At 39.2% G+C, this 17,017-nt stretch overlaps 1 protein-coding gene across 7 annotated transcripts in view; it reads left to right on the top strand.

Moving 5' to 3' along the window:
* Positions 1-17,017, top strand: part of RABGAP1L (RAB GTPase activating protein 1 like) — a 669,536-nt gene that overhangs the window by 61,241 nt on the left and 591,278 nt on the right. For all 7 annotated transcript variants that reach the window (XM_043484703.1, XM_043484704.1, XM_043484705.1 and 4 more), the window contains 2 exons: positions 11,653-11,836; positions 13,475-13,667. In XM_043484703.1, coding sequence (XP_043340638.1) covers positions 11,699-11,836; positions 13,475-13,667 — 331 coding nt within the window. In that variant the 5' untranslated portion in view covers positions 11,653-11,698. The remainder of the gene's footprint in view (positions 1-11,652; positions 11,837-13,474; positions 13,668-17,017) is intronic.

Genomic DNA, 17,017 nt, shown 5'->3' with positions numbered 1-17,017 from the left:
CAGTTCTTTGGCATTCTGCCTTCTTTATGGTCCAGCTTTCACATATGTACATGACTACTGGAAAGACCATAGCCTTGACTCTACAGGCCTTTTTCGGCAAAGTGATGTCTTTTAACACCCTGTCTAGGTTTGTCATAGCTTTCCTGCCATGAAGCAGTCATCTTCTAATTTCATGCCTGCAGTCGCCATCTGCCATTTTAGAGTCTTCAGAAGAGGAAATCTGTCACTGCTTCCACTTTTTCCCTTTCTATTTGCCATGAAGTGATGGGACTGGATGCCATGATCTTAGTTGTTTTAATAATGAGCTTTAAGCCATTTTTTAATTTTCCTCCTTCACCCTGCTTTAGTAGTGAAGGTACTAGTAATACCTTCACTATTAAGATAGTAGTAGTACTCAGCAAACTTCTAAGAGTATCTTTAAGGCTCTTCAAGGCAGGGTTGTTATGATTGTATTAAAAGCTGTCTTAATTTTGAGTAGAATGAGAGGTGCAGGGTGTCTTTGGAAGAGGTCACAAAATTACGTATGGTAAACTATTAGTTTCCTTGTTAGCATGGCAGAATATCTGACATTCTCTTGGGATAAAGAAAACCTCTATTAAAAATGGACATCTCATTTGAATAAGCTACCACAATGCACATTAGTATTGAGTTACATGCTAATTCAGAATTAACTGTTAGTTTAACTGTCAACCACTAGACCATTCAGGTATGACCTAAATCAAATCCCTTATGGTTGTACAGTGGAAGTGAGAAATAGATTTAAGGGACTAGATCTGATAGAGTGCCTGATGAACTATGGACGGAGGTTCCTGACATTGTACAGGATACAGGGATCAAGACCATCCCCAAGAAAAAGAAATGCAAAAAGGCAAAATGGTTGTCTGAGGAGGCCTTACAAGTATCTGTGAAAAGAAGAGAAGCGAAAAGCAAAGGAGAAAAGGAAAGGTAATACCCATTTGAATGCAGAGTTCCAAAGAATAGCAAGGAGATTTAAATGGAGCATTTCTCAGTGATCAATGCAAAGAAATAGAGGAAAACAAAAGAATGGGAAAGACTAGAGATCTTGTCAAGAAAATTAGATATAGCAAGGGAATATTTCATGCAAAGATGGGCACAATAAAGAACAGAATTTGTATGGACCTAACAGAAGCAGAAGATATCAAGAAGAGGTGGTACGAATACACAGAAGAACTGTACAAAAAAGATCTTCACGACCCAGATAATCACGATGGTGTGATCACTCACCTAGAGCCAGACATCCTGGAATGGGAAGTCAGGTGGGCCTTAGGAAGCATCACTACGAACAAAGCTAGTGGAGGTGATGGAATTCCAGTTGAGCTATTTCAAATCCTAAAAGAGGATGCTGTGAAAGTGCTGCACTCAATATGCCAGCAAATTTGGAAAACTCAACAGTGGCCACAGGACTGGAAAAGGTCAGTTTTCATTCCGATCCCAAAGAAAGGCAATGCCAAAGAATGCTCAAACTGCCACACAATTGCACTCATCTCACACGCTAGCAAAGTAATGCTCAAAATTCTCCAAGTGAGGCTGCAGCAATACGTGAACCAAGAACTTCCAGATGTTCAAGCTGGTTTTAGATAAGGCAGAAGAACCAGAGATCAAATTGCCAACATCTGCTGGATCATCAAAAAAGCAAGAGTTCCAGAAAAACATCTATTTCTGCTTTATTGATTATGCCAAAGCCTTTGACTTTGTGGATCACAATAAACTGTGGAAAATTATTAAAGAGATGGGAATACCAGACCACCTGACCTGCCTCTTGATAAACCTGTATGGAGGTCAGGAAACAACAGTTAGAACTGGACATGGAACAACAGACTGGTTCCAAATAGGAAAAGGAGTACATCAAGGCTGTATATTGTTACCCTGCTTATTTAACTTCTATGTAGAGTACATCATGAGAAATGCTGGGCTGGAGGAAGCACAAACTGGAATCAAGACTGCAGGGAGAAATATCAATAACCTCATATATGCAGATGACACCACCCTTATGGAAAAAGCAAAGAGGAACTAAAGAGCCTCTTGATGAAAGTGAAGAGGAGAGTGAAAAAGTTGACTTAAAGCTCAACATTCAGAAAACTAAGATCATGGCATCCGGTCCCATCACTTCATGGCAAATAGGTGGGCAAATAGTGGAAACAGTGGCTGATTTTATTTTTCTGGGCTCCAAAATCACTGCAGATGATGATTGCAGCTGTGAAATTAAAAGATGCTTACTCCTTGGAAGGAAAGTTATGACCAACCTAGACAGCATATTCAAAAGCAGGGACATTACTTTGTCCACCAAGGTCCGTCTAGTCAAGGCTATGGTTTTTCCAGTAGTCATGTATGGATGTGAGAGTTGGACTATAAAGAAAGCTGAGTGCAGAAGATTGATGCTTTTGAACTGTGGTGTTGGAGAAGACTCCTGAGAGTCCCTTGGACTGCAAGGAGATCCAACCAGTCCATCTTAAAGGAGATCAATCCTGGGTGTTCATTGGAAGGACTGATGTTGAAGCTGAAACTCCAATACTTTGGCCACCTGATGCAAAGAGCTGACTCATTTGAAAAGACCCTGATGCTGGGAAAGATTGAGGGTGGGAGGAGAAGTGGATGACAGAGGATGAGGTGGATGGATGGCACCACCAACTCAATGGACGTGAGTTTGGGTGGACTCCGGGAGTTGGTGATAGACAGGAGGCCTGGCGTGCTGTGGTTCATGGGGTTGCAAAGAGTTGGACACGACTGAGCGACTGAACTGAACTGAATTGAGTGTCAGGGGTGACCTCAGGCTCTCTGCCTTTCTATCTATATTTCATTTCATATGAAATATAGTTGACCTTTGAACAACATGGGTTTGAACTGTCTGAGTCTGCACATACATAGATTTTTTTCAATAAATACTACAATACTACACAATCTGATTGGTTGAAGCAGATGACAAATCGAGGATATGTAATGTCAATTATGATACTTGAGCATCTGTGGATTCTGGTGTCTGTGGTGGGTCCAAGAATCAATTCTCCATGGATACTGAGGGACAAATGTCTTCTTACCTATACTCATTATTTTGAAGCTATCATGGCCTCCTTTCTGTTTTTCAGTAAGCCTTCTCTTAAGTGACAACCCACTCCAGTACTGAAAAATCCCATGGATGGAGGAGCCTGGTAGGCTATAGTCCATGGGATCAGATATGAGTGAGCAACTTCTCTCTCTCTCAGTTCAGTTCAGTCGTTTAGTCGTCTCTGACTCTTTGTGACCCCATACACTGCAGCATGCCCAGGCTTCCCTGTCCATCACCAACTCCCAGAGCTTGCTCAAACTCATGTCCGTTGAGTCGGTGATGCCATCCAGCCATCCCATCCTATGTCATCCCCTTCTCCTCCTGCTTTCAATCTTTCCCAGCATCAGGGTCTTTCCCAGTGAGTCTGTTCTTCACATCAGGTGGCCAAAGTAGTGGAGCTTCAGCTTCAGCATCAGTCCTTCCAATGAATATTCAGGGTTGATTTCCTTTAGGATTGACCGATTTGATCTCCTTGAAGTCCAAGGACTCTCAAAAGTCTTCTCCAGCACCACAGTTCAAAGGCATCAATTTTTCACTGATCAGCCTTCTTTATGGTCCAACTCTTACATCATACGTGACTACTAGAAAAACCATAGCTTTGACTAGATGGACCTTTGTTGGCAAAGTAATGCCTCTGCTTTTTAATATGCTGTCTAGGTTTGTCATAGCTTTTCTCCCAAGGAGCAAGTGTCTTTTATAAACATTTCATGGCTACAGTCACCATCTGCAGTGATTTTCGAGCCCAAGAAAATCAAGTCTCTCACTCTTTCCGTTGTTTCCCCATCTATTTGCCATGAAATGATGGGACCAGATGCCATGATCTTAGTTTTCTGAATGTTGAGTTTTAAGCCAGCTTTTTCACTGTCCTCTTTCACCTTAATCAAGAGGCTCTTTAGTTCCTCTTTGCTTTTTCCATAAGGGTGGTGTCATCTGCATATCTGAGGTTATTGATATTTCTCCCTGCAGTCTTGATTCCAGCTTGTGTTTCATCCAGCCCAGCGTTTCTCATGATGTACTCTGCATATAAGTTAAATAAGCAGGTTGACAATATACAGCCTTGACGTACTCCTTTCGCAGTTTGGAACCAGTCTATTGTTCCATGTCCAATTCTAACTGTTGCTTTTTGACCTGCATACAGATTTCTCAAGAGTCAGGTCAGGTGATCTGGTATTCCCATCTTTTGAAGAATTTCCCACAGTTTGTTGTAATCCACACACTACAATCCACTACACTTTGATGTAGTCAGTAAAGCAGAAGTAGATGTTTTTCTGGAACTTTCTTGCTTTTTCTATGATCTAACAGATGTTGGCAATTTGATCTCTGGTTCCTATGCCTTTTCTAAATCCAGTTTGAACATCTGGAAGTTCTTGGTCCATGTACTGTTGAAGCCTAGCTTGGAGAATTTGCGGCATTACTTTGCTACTACTCCTGTGAGATGAGTCCAGTTGAGTCTGGGGGACACAGACTCCCAGAGGGCACAGACAAAACCTTGTGCTCACCAGGACCCAGGAGAAAGGAGCAGTGACCCCACTGGAAACTGAACCAGCCTTCTCTTACATCGTGGTTTTTGATTGGATTGGCCAAGAAGATTGTTCGAAATATCATGTGGAAAAATCCGAACAAACTTCTTGTCCAACCCAGTATTTGCTGTTTCTTCTACATGAAGTTCTTTCTCTCTAGTTCCTTCCGTGATTTGCTCATCATTATTAAATCCAAATGTCGATTGGATCCATATTGCCTCCTACCTTCTCAGCATCTTTTCCAGTGCTTATTCCAATATATGATCCTAATTTACTTTCTTCTGTATTATTTAACACATCAGTAAGAATGTTAGGTCTAAGAAAATTGGCCCTACATTCATCTCACTATCTATTTAGTCTCTAGTTCCCATTACAATTTCTGTCATGTAGTAGGGACTCATTAAATATTTGTTGAGTCTGTGAATGGCAGGTGTCCCTGTAGGAGTCAGCCATATGAAGGCAGGTGATAAGTGCTAAGACCTAAAGTGGGAAAGAACTTTATATGACTAAAGAGCTGTAATGAAAAAGTGACAGATGCAAGGGTGTGTCAGGTGTTTAAGTCATGGCCGGGAGTTTGGATTTTATTTGAATTTTAGTGAAAAGATTTTAGTCTGGAGCTTTAATGTAATCCAACTTAGCTTTCCAAAAGATTTCTTTGGCTGCTCAGTTAGTAGATTAGGGAGGAGAAGACTGGAAGGAGGAGATGGGTTAGGAGACTGTTATAATAGGTGAGATCATGGCTTGGATTAGGTTTGTAAAACTGATGTGGAGAAATAGATGTGGGGTTTATTTTGAAAGTGAGATTGACATGACTTGGTAATGAGAGGAATAAAGAAGCAGAGATGGAAAAAAAAAAAAAAAAGAAGCAGAGATGAATCAAGGATCATAACCAGATGTTTTGTTTGTGCAACTTAGTAGAAGGTGGTGTTCTTCAGAAATGGGAAATCTGAATAAGAAACAATTTTGGAGGAGACATTAGGAATTCCACTTGGGTCACACTTTAAGATACTGATAGAATTCCACATGAAAATATCAAAGAGTCGGATTCAAAATCAGGAATTTAGAGGAGACATTTGGGTTGGGATAGAAATTTGGGAGACTTTCAAAATATATAGATGCTATTTAAATCTTTGGCAATAAGAGTGAGTGGCAAAGAATCAGAGAAAAAAGCTCAGAATTTGGGGAATTTCCAACATTTAAATGTCAAGTAGAAGAGTGGCAACTGAAAAGGTTTTGGAGAAGGATTGGCCATAGAAAGAACACCTGAAGTGTGTAATGTCTTGACAATAAAGCTTTCATGGGGCAGCCGGAAGGTTAAAAACTTGGCTGCTAGTACATACTGCATTTTCAGAAACATATAATATGCAAGGGCTTCCCAGGTGGTGCTAGTGTTAAAGTCCCTGCCTGCCAATGCAGGAAACATAAGAGACATGGGTTCGATCCCTGGGTCAGGAAGATAACCTGGAAATGGCAGCCTACTTAAGTGTTCTTGTCTGGAGAATCCCATGGACAGAGGGAACCTAGTGGGTTACAGTCTATAGGGTTGCAAAGAGTTGGACACAACTAAAGCGACTTAGCACACACACATAATATGCCTTTAGAGGACAGATGAATGTGCTTGAAGGTTTTTAAAAAAGAAGTATGTTTACATGCGTAGCAGAAATAGATGAGAGCTAGGCCTTGGAGATGGCAGTAATTATTCTTTGTTTTGATATTATTGGAAACTTTGATTTTTCAGTAATGTTAGGAAGTAATTCTTTCAATTGTGACTTGAAGCGGAAAGTAATTTTTTTTTCTCCTTTTTTGCTGAGAGTAATGGTGTTAGTGTCACCTAATGGCAAAATGAGATACTGCAACCTTTTTTTTTTATGAGGAAGTGAACAAAATAACCTAATTGGAAAGAGAAAAAGAACTTTTCTGGGGGAATTTTTGGCATGGGTCAGACTTACCATGGTTACAATGTCCTACATTCTTCAGCACTGGTCTACTTGTCTGCTGAGAGGGCTCAAACAAACCTTGTGTGCACCAGGACCCAGGAGAGAGGAGCAGTGACCCCACAGAGACTGAGCTAGACTCGCCCGTGAGTGTCCAGGAGTCTCCAGCAGAGGCGCGGGTCGCCGGTGGCCTGCTGCAGGGTCGGAGGCACTGAGTGCAGCAGTGCCTGTGTGGGACCTTTCAGAGGAGGCCGCCGTTACCTTCACTACCTCCACCGTCGTTCGGCCTCAGGTCAAACGACGGGGAGGGAACACAGCACTGCCCGTCAGCAGAATTTGATTAAAGATTTACTGAGCATGGCCCATCAGAACAGGACCCAGTTTCCCCCTCAATCTGTCTCTCCCATCAGGAAGCTTCCATAAGCCTCTTATCCTTATCCATCAGAAGGCAGACAGAATAGAAACCACAGTCACAGAAAACTAACCAAACTAATCACAGGGACCACAGCCTTGAATAGCTCAGTGAAACTATGAGCCATGCCATGTAGGGCCACCCAAGATGGACGGGTTATCTTGGAGGGTTCTCACAAAACATGGTCCAGTAAATCCATGGCTGATTCATGTCAATGTATGGCAAAAACCACTACAATATTGTCAAGTAATTAGCTTCCAACTAATAAAAATAAATGGAAAAAACAAAACAAAACAAAATGTGGTCCACTGGAGAAGGGAACGGCAAACCACTTCAATATTCTTGCCTTGAGAACCCCATGAACAGTATGAAAAGGCAAGAAGACAGGACATTGAAAGATGAACATCTCAGGTCGGTAGTGTCCAATATGCTACTGGAGAAAAGTGGAGAAATAACTCCAGAAAGAATGAAGAGACGGAGCCAAAGCAAAAACAACACCCAGTTGTGATGTGACGGGTAATGGAAGTAAAGTCCGACGCTATAAAGAGTAGTATTGCATAGGAACCTGGAGTGTTAGGTCCATGAATCAAGGCAAATTGGAAGTGGTCAAACAGGAGATGGCAAGAATGAACATCGACATTTTAGGAATCAGTGAACTAAAATGGACTGGAATGGGTGAATTTAACTCAGATGAACATTTTATCTACTACTGTGGGCAAGAATCTCTTAGAAGAAATGGAGTAGCCATCATAGTCAACAAAAGAGTCCGAAATGCAGTACTTGAATGCAGTCTCAAAAGCAACAGAATGATCTCTGTTCGTTTCTAAGGCAAAAACCGTTCAATATCATGGTAATCCAAGTCTGTGCCCTGACCAGTAATGTTGAAGAAGCTGAAGTTGAATGGTTCTATGAAGACCTACAAGACCTTCTAGAACTAACCCCCCCAAAGACGTTCTTTTTATTATAGGGGACTGGAATGCAAATTATGAAGTCAAGAGATGCCTGGATTAACAGGCAAATTTGGCTTTGGAGTACAAAATGAAGCATGTCAAAGGCTAATAGAGTTATGCCAAGAGAATGCACTAGTCATAGCAAACACCCTCTTCCAACAACACAAGAGAAGACTCTACACATGGACATCACCTGAAGGTCAATACCAAAATCAGAATGATTTTATTCTTTGCAGCCATAGATGGAGAAGCTCTATACAGTGAGCAAAAGCAAGACTGGGAGCACACTGTGGCTCAGATCATGAACTCGTTGCCAAATTCAGACTTAAATTGAAGAAATTAGGGAAAACCACTAGACCATTCAGGTATGACCTAAATCAAATCCCTTATGATTATACAGTGGAAGTGAGAAATAGATTCAAAGGATTAGATGTGATAGACAGAGTGCCTGAAGAACTACAGACAGAGGTCCGTGTCATTGTACAGGAGGCAGGGATCAAGACCATCCCCAAGAAAAAGAAATGCAAAAAGGCAAAATGGTTGTCTGAGGAGGCCTTACAAATAGCTGTGAATAGAAGAGAAGTGAAAGGCAGAGGAGAAAAGGAAAGATATACCCATTTGAATGCAGCATTCCAAAGAATAGCAAGGAGAGATAAGAAAGCCTTCCTCAGCAATCAATGCAAATAAATAGAGGAAAACAAAAGAATGGGAAAGACTAGAGATCTCTTCAAGAAAATTAGAGGTGCCAAGGGAATGTTTCATGCAAAGATAGGCACAATAAAGGACAGAACTAGTATGGATCTAACAGAAGCAGACGATATTAAGAAGATGTGGCAAGAATACACAAAAGAACTATACAAAAAAAGATCTTAATGACCCAGATAAACATGATGATGTCATCACTCACCTAGAGCCAGACATCTTGGAATGCGAAGTCCAGTGGACCTTAAGAAGCATCTTTGCGAACAAAGCTAGTGGAGGTGATGGAATTCCAGTTGAGCTGTTTCAAATCCTAAGAGATGATACTGTGAAAGCGCTTCACTCAGTATGCCAGCAAATTTGGAAAATTCAGCAGTGGCCACAGGACTGGAAAAGGTCAGTTTTCATCCCAATCCCAAAGAAAGGCAATCCCAAAGAATGTTCAAACTATCACACAGTTACACTCATCTCACATGCTAGGAAAGTAATACTCAAAATTCTCCAAGCCAGGCTTTGACAGTACATGACTGTGAACTTCCAGATGTTCAAGCTGGTTTTAGATAAGGCAGAGGGACCAGAGATCAAATTGCCAACATCCGCTGGATCATCGAAAAAGCAAGAGAGTTCCAGAAAAAACATCTGCTATATTGACTACACCACAGCATTTGACTGTGTGGATCACAATAAACTGTGGAAAATTCTTCAAGAGATGGGAATACCAGACCACCTGACCTGCCTCTTGAGAAGCCTGTGTGCAGGTCAGGAAGGAACAGTTAGAACTGGACATGGAACAAAAGACTGGTTCCAAATAGGAAAAGGAGTCCGTGAAAGCTGTGTATTGTCACTGTGCTTATTTAACTTCTATGCAGAGTACATCATGAGAAACACTGGGCTGGAAGAAGCACAAGCTGGAATCAAGATTGCTGGGAGAAATATCAATAACCTCAGATATGCAGATGATACCACCCTTATAGCAGAAAGTGAATAAGAACTAAAGAGCCTCCTGATGAAAGTGAAGAGGAGAGTGAAAAAGTTGGCTTAAAGCTCAACATTCAGAAAACTAAGATCATGGCATCCGGTCCCATCTCTTCCTGGCAAATAGATGGGGAAACAGTGGCTGACTTTATTTTCTGGGCTCCAAAATCACTGCAGATGGTGATTGAAACCTGAAATTAAAAGACACTTACTTTTTGAAAGGAAAGTTATGACCAACCTAGACAGCATATTCAAAAGCAGAGACATTACTTTGTCCACAGAGGTCCATCTAGTCAAGGGTATGGTTTTTCCAGTAGTCATGTATGGATGTGAGAGTTGGACTATGAAGAAAGCCGAGCACCAAAGAATTGATGCTTTTGAACTGTGGTGTTGTAGAAGACTCTTGAGAGTTTTTGGGCTGCAAGGAGATCATACCAGTCAATCCTCAAGGAAATCAGTCCTGAATATTCATTGGAAGGACTGATGTTGAAGCTGAAATTCCAATACTTTGGCCATCTGATGTGAAGAGCTGACTCATTGGGAAAGACCCTGATGCTGGGAAAGAGTGAAGGCATCACCGATTTGATGGACATGAGTTTGAGTAAACTCCCGGAGTTTGTGATGGTTGGGGAAGGCTGGCGTGCTGCAGTCCATGGGGTTGGAAAGAGTTGGGTACGACTGAGCAACTATACTGAACTGAACTTGTCCTACCTCTCTGTAATATTACCCCCTTTGTCACTGAGCAGATTGTTTAACATATGGTTCTTTTTTTTTTTTTTAATCTTCCTGGTTTCAGTTCAAATACTACCTTCCTTAAAGTCGTCTGTATACTCCTTACAGCTCCTCTTTGTTATATTAGGCTGTTGTGTTTTCTTCATAGCCTGTTGAATGATTTGGGATTTCCTTCCTTACTTGCCTGCTTGTTTCCTCACTAGCTGTAAGCTCCAGGAGAGAGGAGGCATCTTGTTTGCCTTATTCATTCATGTAACCCGAAATGTGGAGTATAGTGACTCTTACATAGTGTACATATTCAGTTAAATTTAGTTGTGTGAATATTTGGATTTCTGGAAGTGACAGAGAATGTTGAGTTTCTGTGGTGTGAAGTGAAAGTGAGTTGCTCAGTTGTGTCCGACTCTTTGCGACTCCATGGACTTTACAGTCCATAGATTTTTCTAGGCCAGAATGTTGGAGTGGGTAGCCTTTCCCTTCTCCAGGGGATCTTCTCAACCCAGGGATAAAACCAAGGTCTCCCACATTGCAGGCGGATTCTTTACCAGCTGAGCCACCAGGGAAACCCAAGAATACTGGAGTGGGTAGCCTATCCCTTCTCCAGCGGATCTTCCTGACTCAGGAATCAAACCGGGGTCTCCTATACTGTAGGTGGTTTCTTTACCAGCTGAGCTACTAGAGATCTATATAGAAAACAGTATTGAGATCAATATAGAACACGGTATTTGAATACTGCTGCATGAGTGCAATGTGAAAGCTTTGCTCCCCTTGCCACTCCCCTCCCACTCCCCACTTTCTGCTTCCTATAGATAAGTGGTTTTGTGTCTGGAAAGGAAAAGATACATGGCTTAGAATGTTGAATTCTGTATTAATCAGTCAACTTCAGTGACACAGAAAAAATATTTTAAGGTACAATACTTATTAGTGTGAGGAGATAAGTTATGCAGACATTTAGATTTGGTTATAAAGTCAGCAGTGAATGTATTTTTGTTTGTGTGTTAATTTGTACATACTTCTCGTTTATTTCTTACTTGTTTTTCTTTTTTTTTTCATACTTATTAAAAAGAACAAAAAGTATTTCTCAGAGAAGTATAGAGTGCGCCTAATAGTAGTAAATCCTTTTAGTTGAGATATGGGCAGGTTTGTGTTGTTTTTCAGGGAACAATATGGTTCTTTTAGTCTGGAAACTCAGGGTACATCTCTCTTATGTGGCCCAGTCCAAGAAGGTAGACTCCCTAGTTTTGAGATGATTATCTAGCCAGCAGAATTCTTTGCCTGAACCATGTTTAAAGGCCCCAAAAATATTGATCCAGGTACTCAGTAGTTCATGTTTTTGTTTACTATTTTTTTTTTTTTTCCTTAATCTTAGTGGTTTTGACCAGGTGGATGTGGACAGAGAAGCTTGCAGAACTGAAATGGAGGTCAGAGCTTCATTACAGAAGGTTAGTGGGTCATCGGATTCTGTGACTACACTCAACAGTGAAGAATTTGTTTTGGTTCCTCAGCATGGAGGTGATACTTCTACAAAAGATGATGAAAAACCAGAACTGAAGGTATTTTTTCCTTTTCTACAAATGATATTATTTTAAATTATTCTTTTTAACTAGGTGCAACTTATTTTAGGAAGTGTATACAATCCAAAGTTTTTTCTCAAGTACTCACTTTGAGAATAGAATCAATGTTTGATTTATCCAGAGACCTGATTGTTAGGTTTGTTATTTTTAAAGTTTTTTATTTTTGGTTGTTTATCTTTTAGAATTCAGAAAGAAGAAATAGGAGGGAGAAAAGAAGAGAAAGGATAATTGGCAAGTTAGACTTAATGGTTAAATCTTACATCAGTTTAATTTATCTGGATACTTTTGTCTCTCTTACTGATGCTGGGTTTTTTTTTTTTTTTTTTTGCTGCTGGGTTTTAAAAATTACTTATTTAAATATGTAGTCATGTATTCCTTTCACTTGAGAGACTTTGCTTTATGATTTTTATGCTTTAAGTCAGCTTGTAGCATTTATCTGTGTGATTAACACTTGTCTGAATATTTTTTAAGTATATGTTTTGTAATTTTAGTCATTGAGTTTTTATTTAGATGTGGTCCTTTTTATTTTTCACTTTTATGTTCCGTTTTTATTAGGCAGCTTAACGTTTGAGTTATCAAAAAAGTCTTTCTTTGAAGCTGTGTACCAATTCAAGTATGTATTTGATATATATATTTTATTCTTGCAAACAGATATATGTATGGTCTTTGACCAAATGAAAACTGTTTTCTTATTTATAAATGACCAACAAAACCAAATAAACCCAGGTATACAGCTATGGGAATTGCATAACCACCTTCTAGATATAGGGAGAGAGAAATTAGCCCCAAATGCTGTATATTATTTATGACTTGTATTTAGTATTAATTATGATACAAAGGTATGTTAGTATGTTCATCTAATAAAATATCAATCTAATAAAAAATTTTACATCTAATTTTGTAAAAATTAGATGATTAAGTACTCATTTTACATTATTTTGAGGATATATAGTTTTATAATTTCATTAAAATAATAAATTCCTTTAAATTTATTGAAATATCTATATTTAAATAGCTATTTAAATTCATTTAACTCTGTTTTGACATAAATGTGCTTAAGGCATTTATTTACTTATGCTTGGTGTGTCTCACTTTGCTTTTAAGAAAAAGGTCAGCCAACTCAAATATAAGGAAATTACTGATACTTCTTGGCCGCTCTAGCAAAATTTTTAAAGAAATCAGAAACATATTTATGTTACAATAACATAAAATATGACCTTTTAAATGATATTAACAATATATGTTGTCTATTTAAACTTATCCATTTTTCTCTTTAAAACACATAAATTTAGGATTACTTGATTTTTAGAATGTGTTACTGAAAGGTAAAAAAAAAAAACAAACCCAAAAATCTCTGTAAGTAAGATCTTAGACCAAATATAGTTGGAAACTTACTTGGGTGTTTCTGGGGAATCCTTTTCTAAAACTAATAGTCCTCTATTGTTTTTTGTTTTTTTAAACTCAGGATTTTCTGTCATATCTCATGAAATTAGGTACAACTAATTCTTGGTATTCAGTAACTATTTTTAAATTTAAATATGTTCTAAAAATGCAGTATTTTTATTAAGCTCTAGGACCATATTATGATTTTAAGGAATTGTTTTCCTTTGTCTGTAGATAGTTTCTAATGGTAATGAACAACTGGAAAAAGCCATGGAAGAGATTTTGAGAGATTCGGAGAAGGGGCAAAGCAGCCTTGCTGTTGATTGTCCAAGTTCCAGTGAGATTTCAGACCATTCATTTGGAAATATTTCAGCCAGACAAAGAAATAAGCCATCTCTTCAGTTAATTTTGGATCCATCAAATACAGGTACTGTATTGAACTCTTAGAAACTGTAAGAGAAAAAGTGATGATGAAAATTAGAAAATTTTATTAGCTTAATTTTCTAAGATCAAGGCCACCAGCTTTACAGTTCTGGTCGAGAGTTCCCACTTTGGTTCTTAAGCTTCTGTTTGTATCTCTACATGTAAAATCAGTCTCTGTGTTGTTTGAGGACTGGTACTATGTCTGGGCACTCACTTTACCTATGGTACTCAGTTTACCCATTAATTTCAACCATGAAATTAAAAGACACTTGCTCCTTGGAAGGAAACTGTGACAAAACTAGACAGCATATTAAAAAGTAGAGACGTCACTTTAACAACAAAGATCTGTATAGTCAAAACTATGGTTTTTCTAGTAGTCATGTAGGAATGTGAGAGTTGGACTGTATAGAAGTTTGAGCTCTGAAGAATTGATGCTTCAAATTGGGGTGCTGCAGAAGACTCTTGAGAGTCCCTTGGAATGCAGAGATCAAACCAGTCAATCCGAAAGGACATTAACCCTGAGCATTCATTGTAAAGACTGATGCTGAAATTGAAGCTCCAATACTTTGGCCACCTGATGTGAAGAGCCAAGTCGTTGGAAAAGACCCTGATGCTGGGAAAGATTGAAGGCAGAAGGAGAAGTGGGTGGCAGAGGATGAGATGGTTGGATGACATCACTGACTCAATGGACATGAGTTTGAGTAAACTCTGGGAGTTGGTGATGGACAGGGGAGCCTGGTGTCCTGCAGTCCATGGGGTCACAGAGTTGGACATGGCTTAGCAACTGAACAATGACTTGGTGTGTAGTAGATCTTCAATAAAACCCAGCAATCCCACTTCTGGGCATACACACTGAGGAAACCAGATCTGAAAGAGACACGTGCACCCCAATGTTCATAGCAGCACTGTTTATAATAGCCAGGACATGGAAGCAACCTAGATGCCCATCAGCAGACGAATGGATAAGGAAGCTGTGGTACATATACACCATGGAATATTACTCAGCCATTAAAAAGAATTCATTTGAACCAGTCCTAATGAGATGGATGAAGCTGGAGCCCATTATACAGAGTGAAGTAAGCCAGAAAGATAAAGAACATTACAGCATACTAACACATATATATGGAATTTAGAAAGGGTGATAACGATAACCCTATATGCAAAACAGAAAAAGAGACACAGAAATACAGAACAGACTTTTGAACTCTGTGGGAGAAGGTGAGGGTGGGATATTTCAAAAGAACAGCATGTATACTATCTATGGTGAAACAGATCACCAGCCCAGGTGGGATGCATGAGACAAGTGCTCCGGCCTGGTGCACTGGGAAGACCCAGAGGAATCGGGTGGAGAGGGAGGTGGGAGGGGGGATCGGGATTGGGAATACATGTAAATCCATGGCTGATTCATATCAATGTATGACAAAACCCACTGGAAAAAAAATAAATAAATTAAAAAAAAAATGCTTAACAAATGAATAAATTATTGGGTATCAAAGAATAATTAATATACACATTCTTTCATATGATATGCCTTCTTACTCAGTTTAAATACAGTTATTTTAAATTATAATTTGTGAAAATTCTAAGTAAAATAGCATATCAACTCCATCAGTGTAATAGTACTGTAAAAGTGTTTATTACAGTATAATAAATGATAAATGCATGAATAAGTAGGATTTATAGTAGGAATACCAGCCTTATAAGTGAAAATGATTTTACATCAGGAAAAGGCAGATCCACCCCAACCCAACCCCTACTGGTTTAAACACTGGAGGTGTGGTTTGATCTAGGCTCTGGTAATATTTCTTTGTAAACTACTCAGCTTTGATCTTCTCCATGTCATGGAGACAGAAATTAGCAGCAGAAATTGATAAGTAAGGCTAAATGATTTGTTTATACCTGGTGGTTGAGAGAAAGGCTCTGGTGTTTTAACCATGGAACAAAAAGTTGTGACTATCGCTCTGATTGGACCAACTGAACCATTTTGTTGTGGTCAAGGGAATGATGAATCGATACATGCTGGTCTTGGTTATATTCAGATTCCTTACTAAGTTACTCTGCAGAAGAGATAGCATCCTAGTTGATTTAAGGCCGCATGATCCATTTTTGAATGTTTATGTAGGCTCAGTGTAGATGTAGGCCAAAGTGCTACAAGCTAGCTGTGCCTCCTGCAGTGTGAGGACACAGCGAAGAGATGCTGTCTAGAAAGTGAGCTCTCACAAGACAGCCATCTGCCAGAGCCTCAGTCATGGACTTCCCAGCCTGCAGAGCTGTGAGAAAGAAATGTCTGTTGTTTGTAAGCCACCCATGTGGTATTCTGTTATACAGTAGCCTGAAAGAACTAAGACAAGACTTTTCAGCTGCCTCTTCATAGTTGCAGTTTTTGTTAAGAGAATTCTTGTGGTCAATTTAAAATAACCCCTAACTTCAATGGTAAGGAACTACCTGGAAAGTATCTATATTAAAATGGGCTGAAGTCAATATTAAAGATATGTAGTTTGCCAGTGATGAAATTGAATAGATAAATGCTTTTGTTTAAACATCGTTGGTTTAACTCACTGGTTAACTTTTTGGTTTTTGTCATTTGATGATCATATATCCTGGCTACTTGGACTCAGTTGTACAGGGAAGTTTTGCTAATTTATGGCAATGTACTAAAATACTGTTTAGTTACATAATGAGTCTTCTCTTTCATGCTCTTTGTTACTCTTTGCATCTTTCTGCTGAGGAAGGGATAATAGAATTGAAGAAGAATGACTTGTATAGAACTGAATTTAAATTTACAGGGATATGAACTTACTGCAGTGGTGTGTGATTTTACTAGATCTAAAAGTATTGGCTTGCTAAAAAATATTTTATCGTTTGTCTCCTTAATCCAGGATTTCGACTTGTCATGAGTTTTGTCTATGTGGAGGCTGCAGTTATGATACATTTAGTTGTGGATAGAATAGGATCCAATAATGTCCAGAGATGTGTGTTTGCCATTACTTGGTTGCTGAAAGGATCACTAACTCTAAAAAATTTCACTTATTTACTGATTGATTTGTTTGGTGTATTATTGAGTGTTTAGACTTTTAGAGACTGTTACAAGTGCTGGGGATAGAAAGAGGATAGACCAATTCTTTCCCTTGAAGAGCTGATACTCTCTATAATTAAGAGCAGAATTTACTTCATTTTGTTTTTAATTTGTTCTATTTTAGACCTTTTTTAGAGATTCCTCTGGAGAAGGAAATGGCAACCCACTCCAGTACTCTTGCCTGGAAAATCCCATGGACGGAGGAGCCTGGTAGGCTACAGTCCATGGGGTCGCAAAGAGTCGGATGCGACAGAGCAACTTCATTTCACTTAGAGTTT

This window comes from Cervus canadensis, chromosome 13 (genome assembly GCF_019320065.1).
Source record: "Cervus canadensis isolate Bull #8, Minnesota chromosome 13, ASM1932006v1, whole genome shotgun sequence".
In the NCBI taxonomy this organism is placed as follows: domain Eukaryota; kingdom Metazoa; phylum Chordata; class Mammalia; order Artiodactyla; family Cervidae; genus Cervus; species Cervus canadensis.
This window is presented reverse-complemented; position numbering and strand designations above follow the sequence as displayed.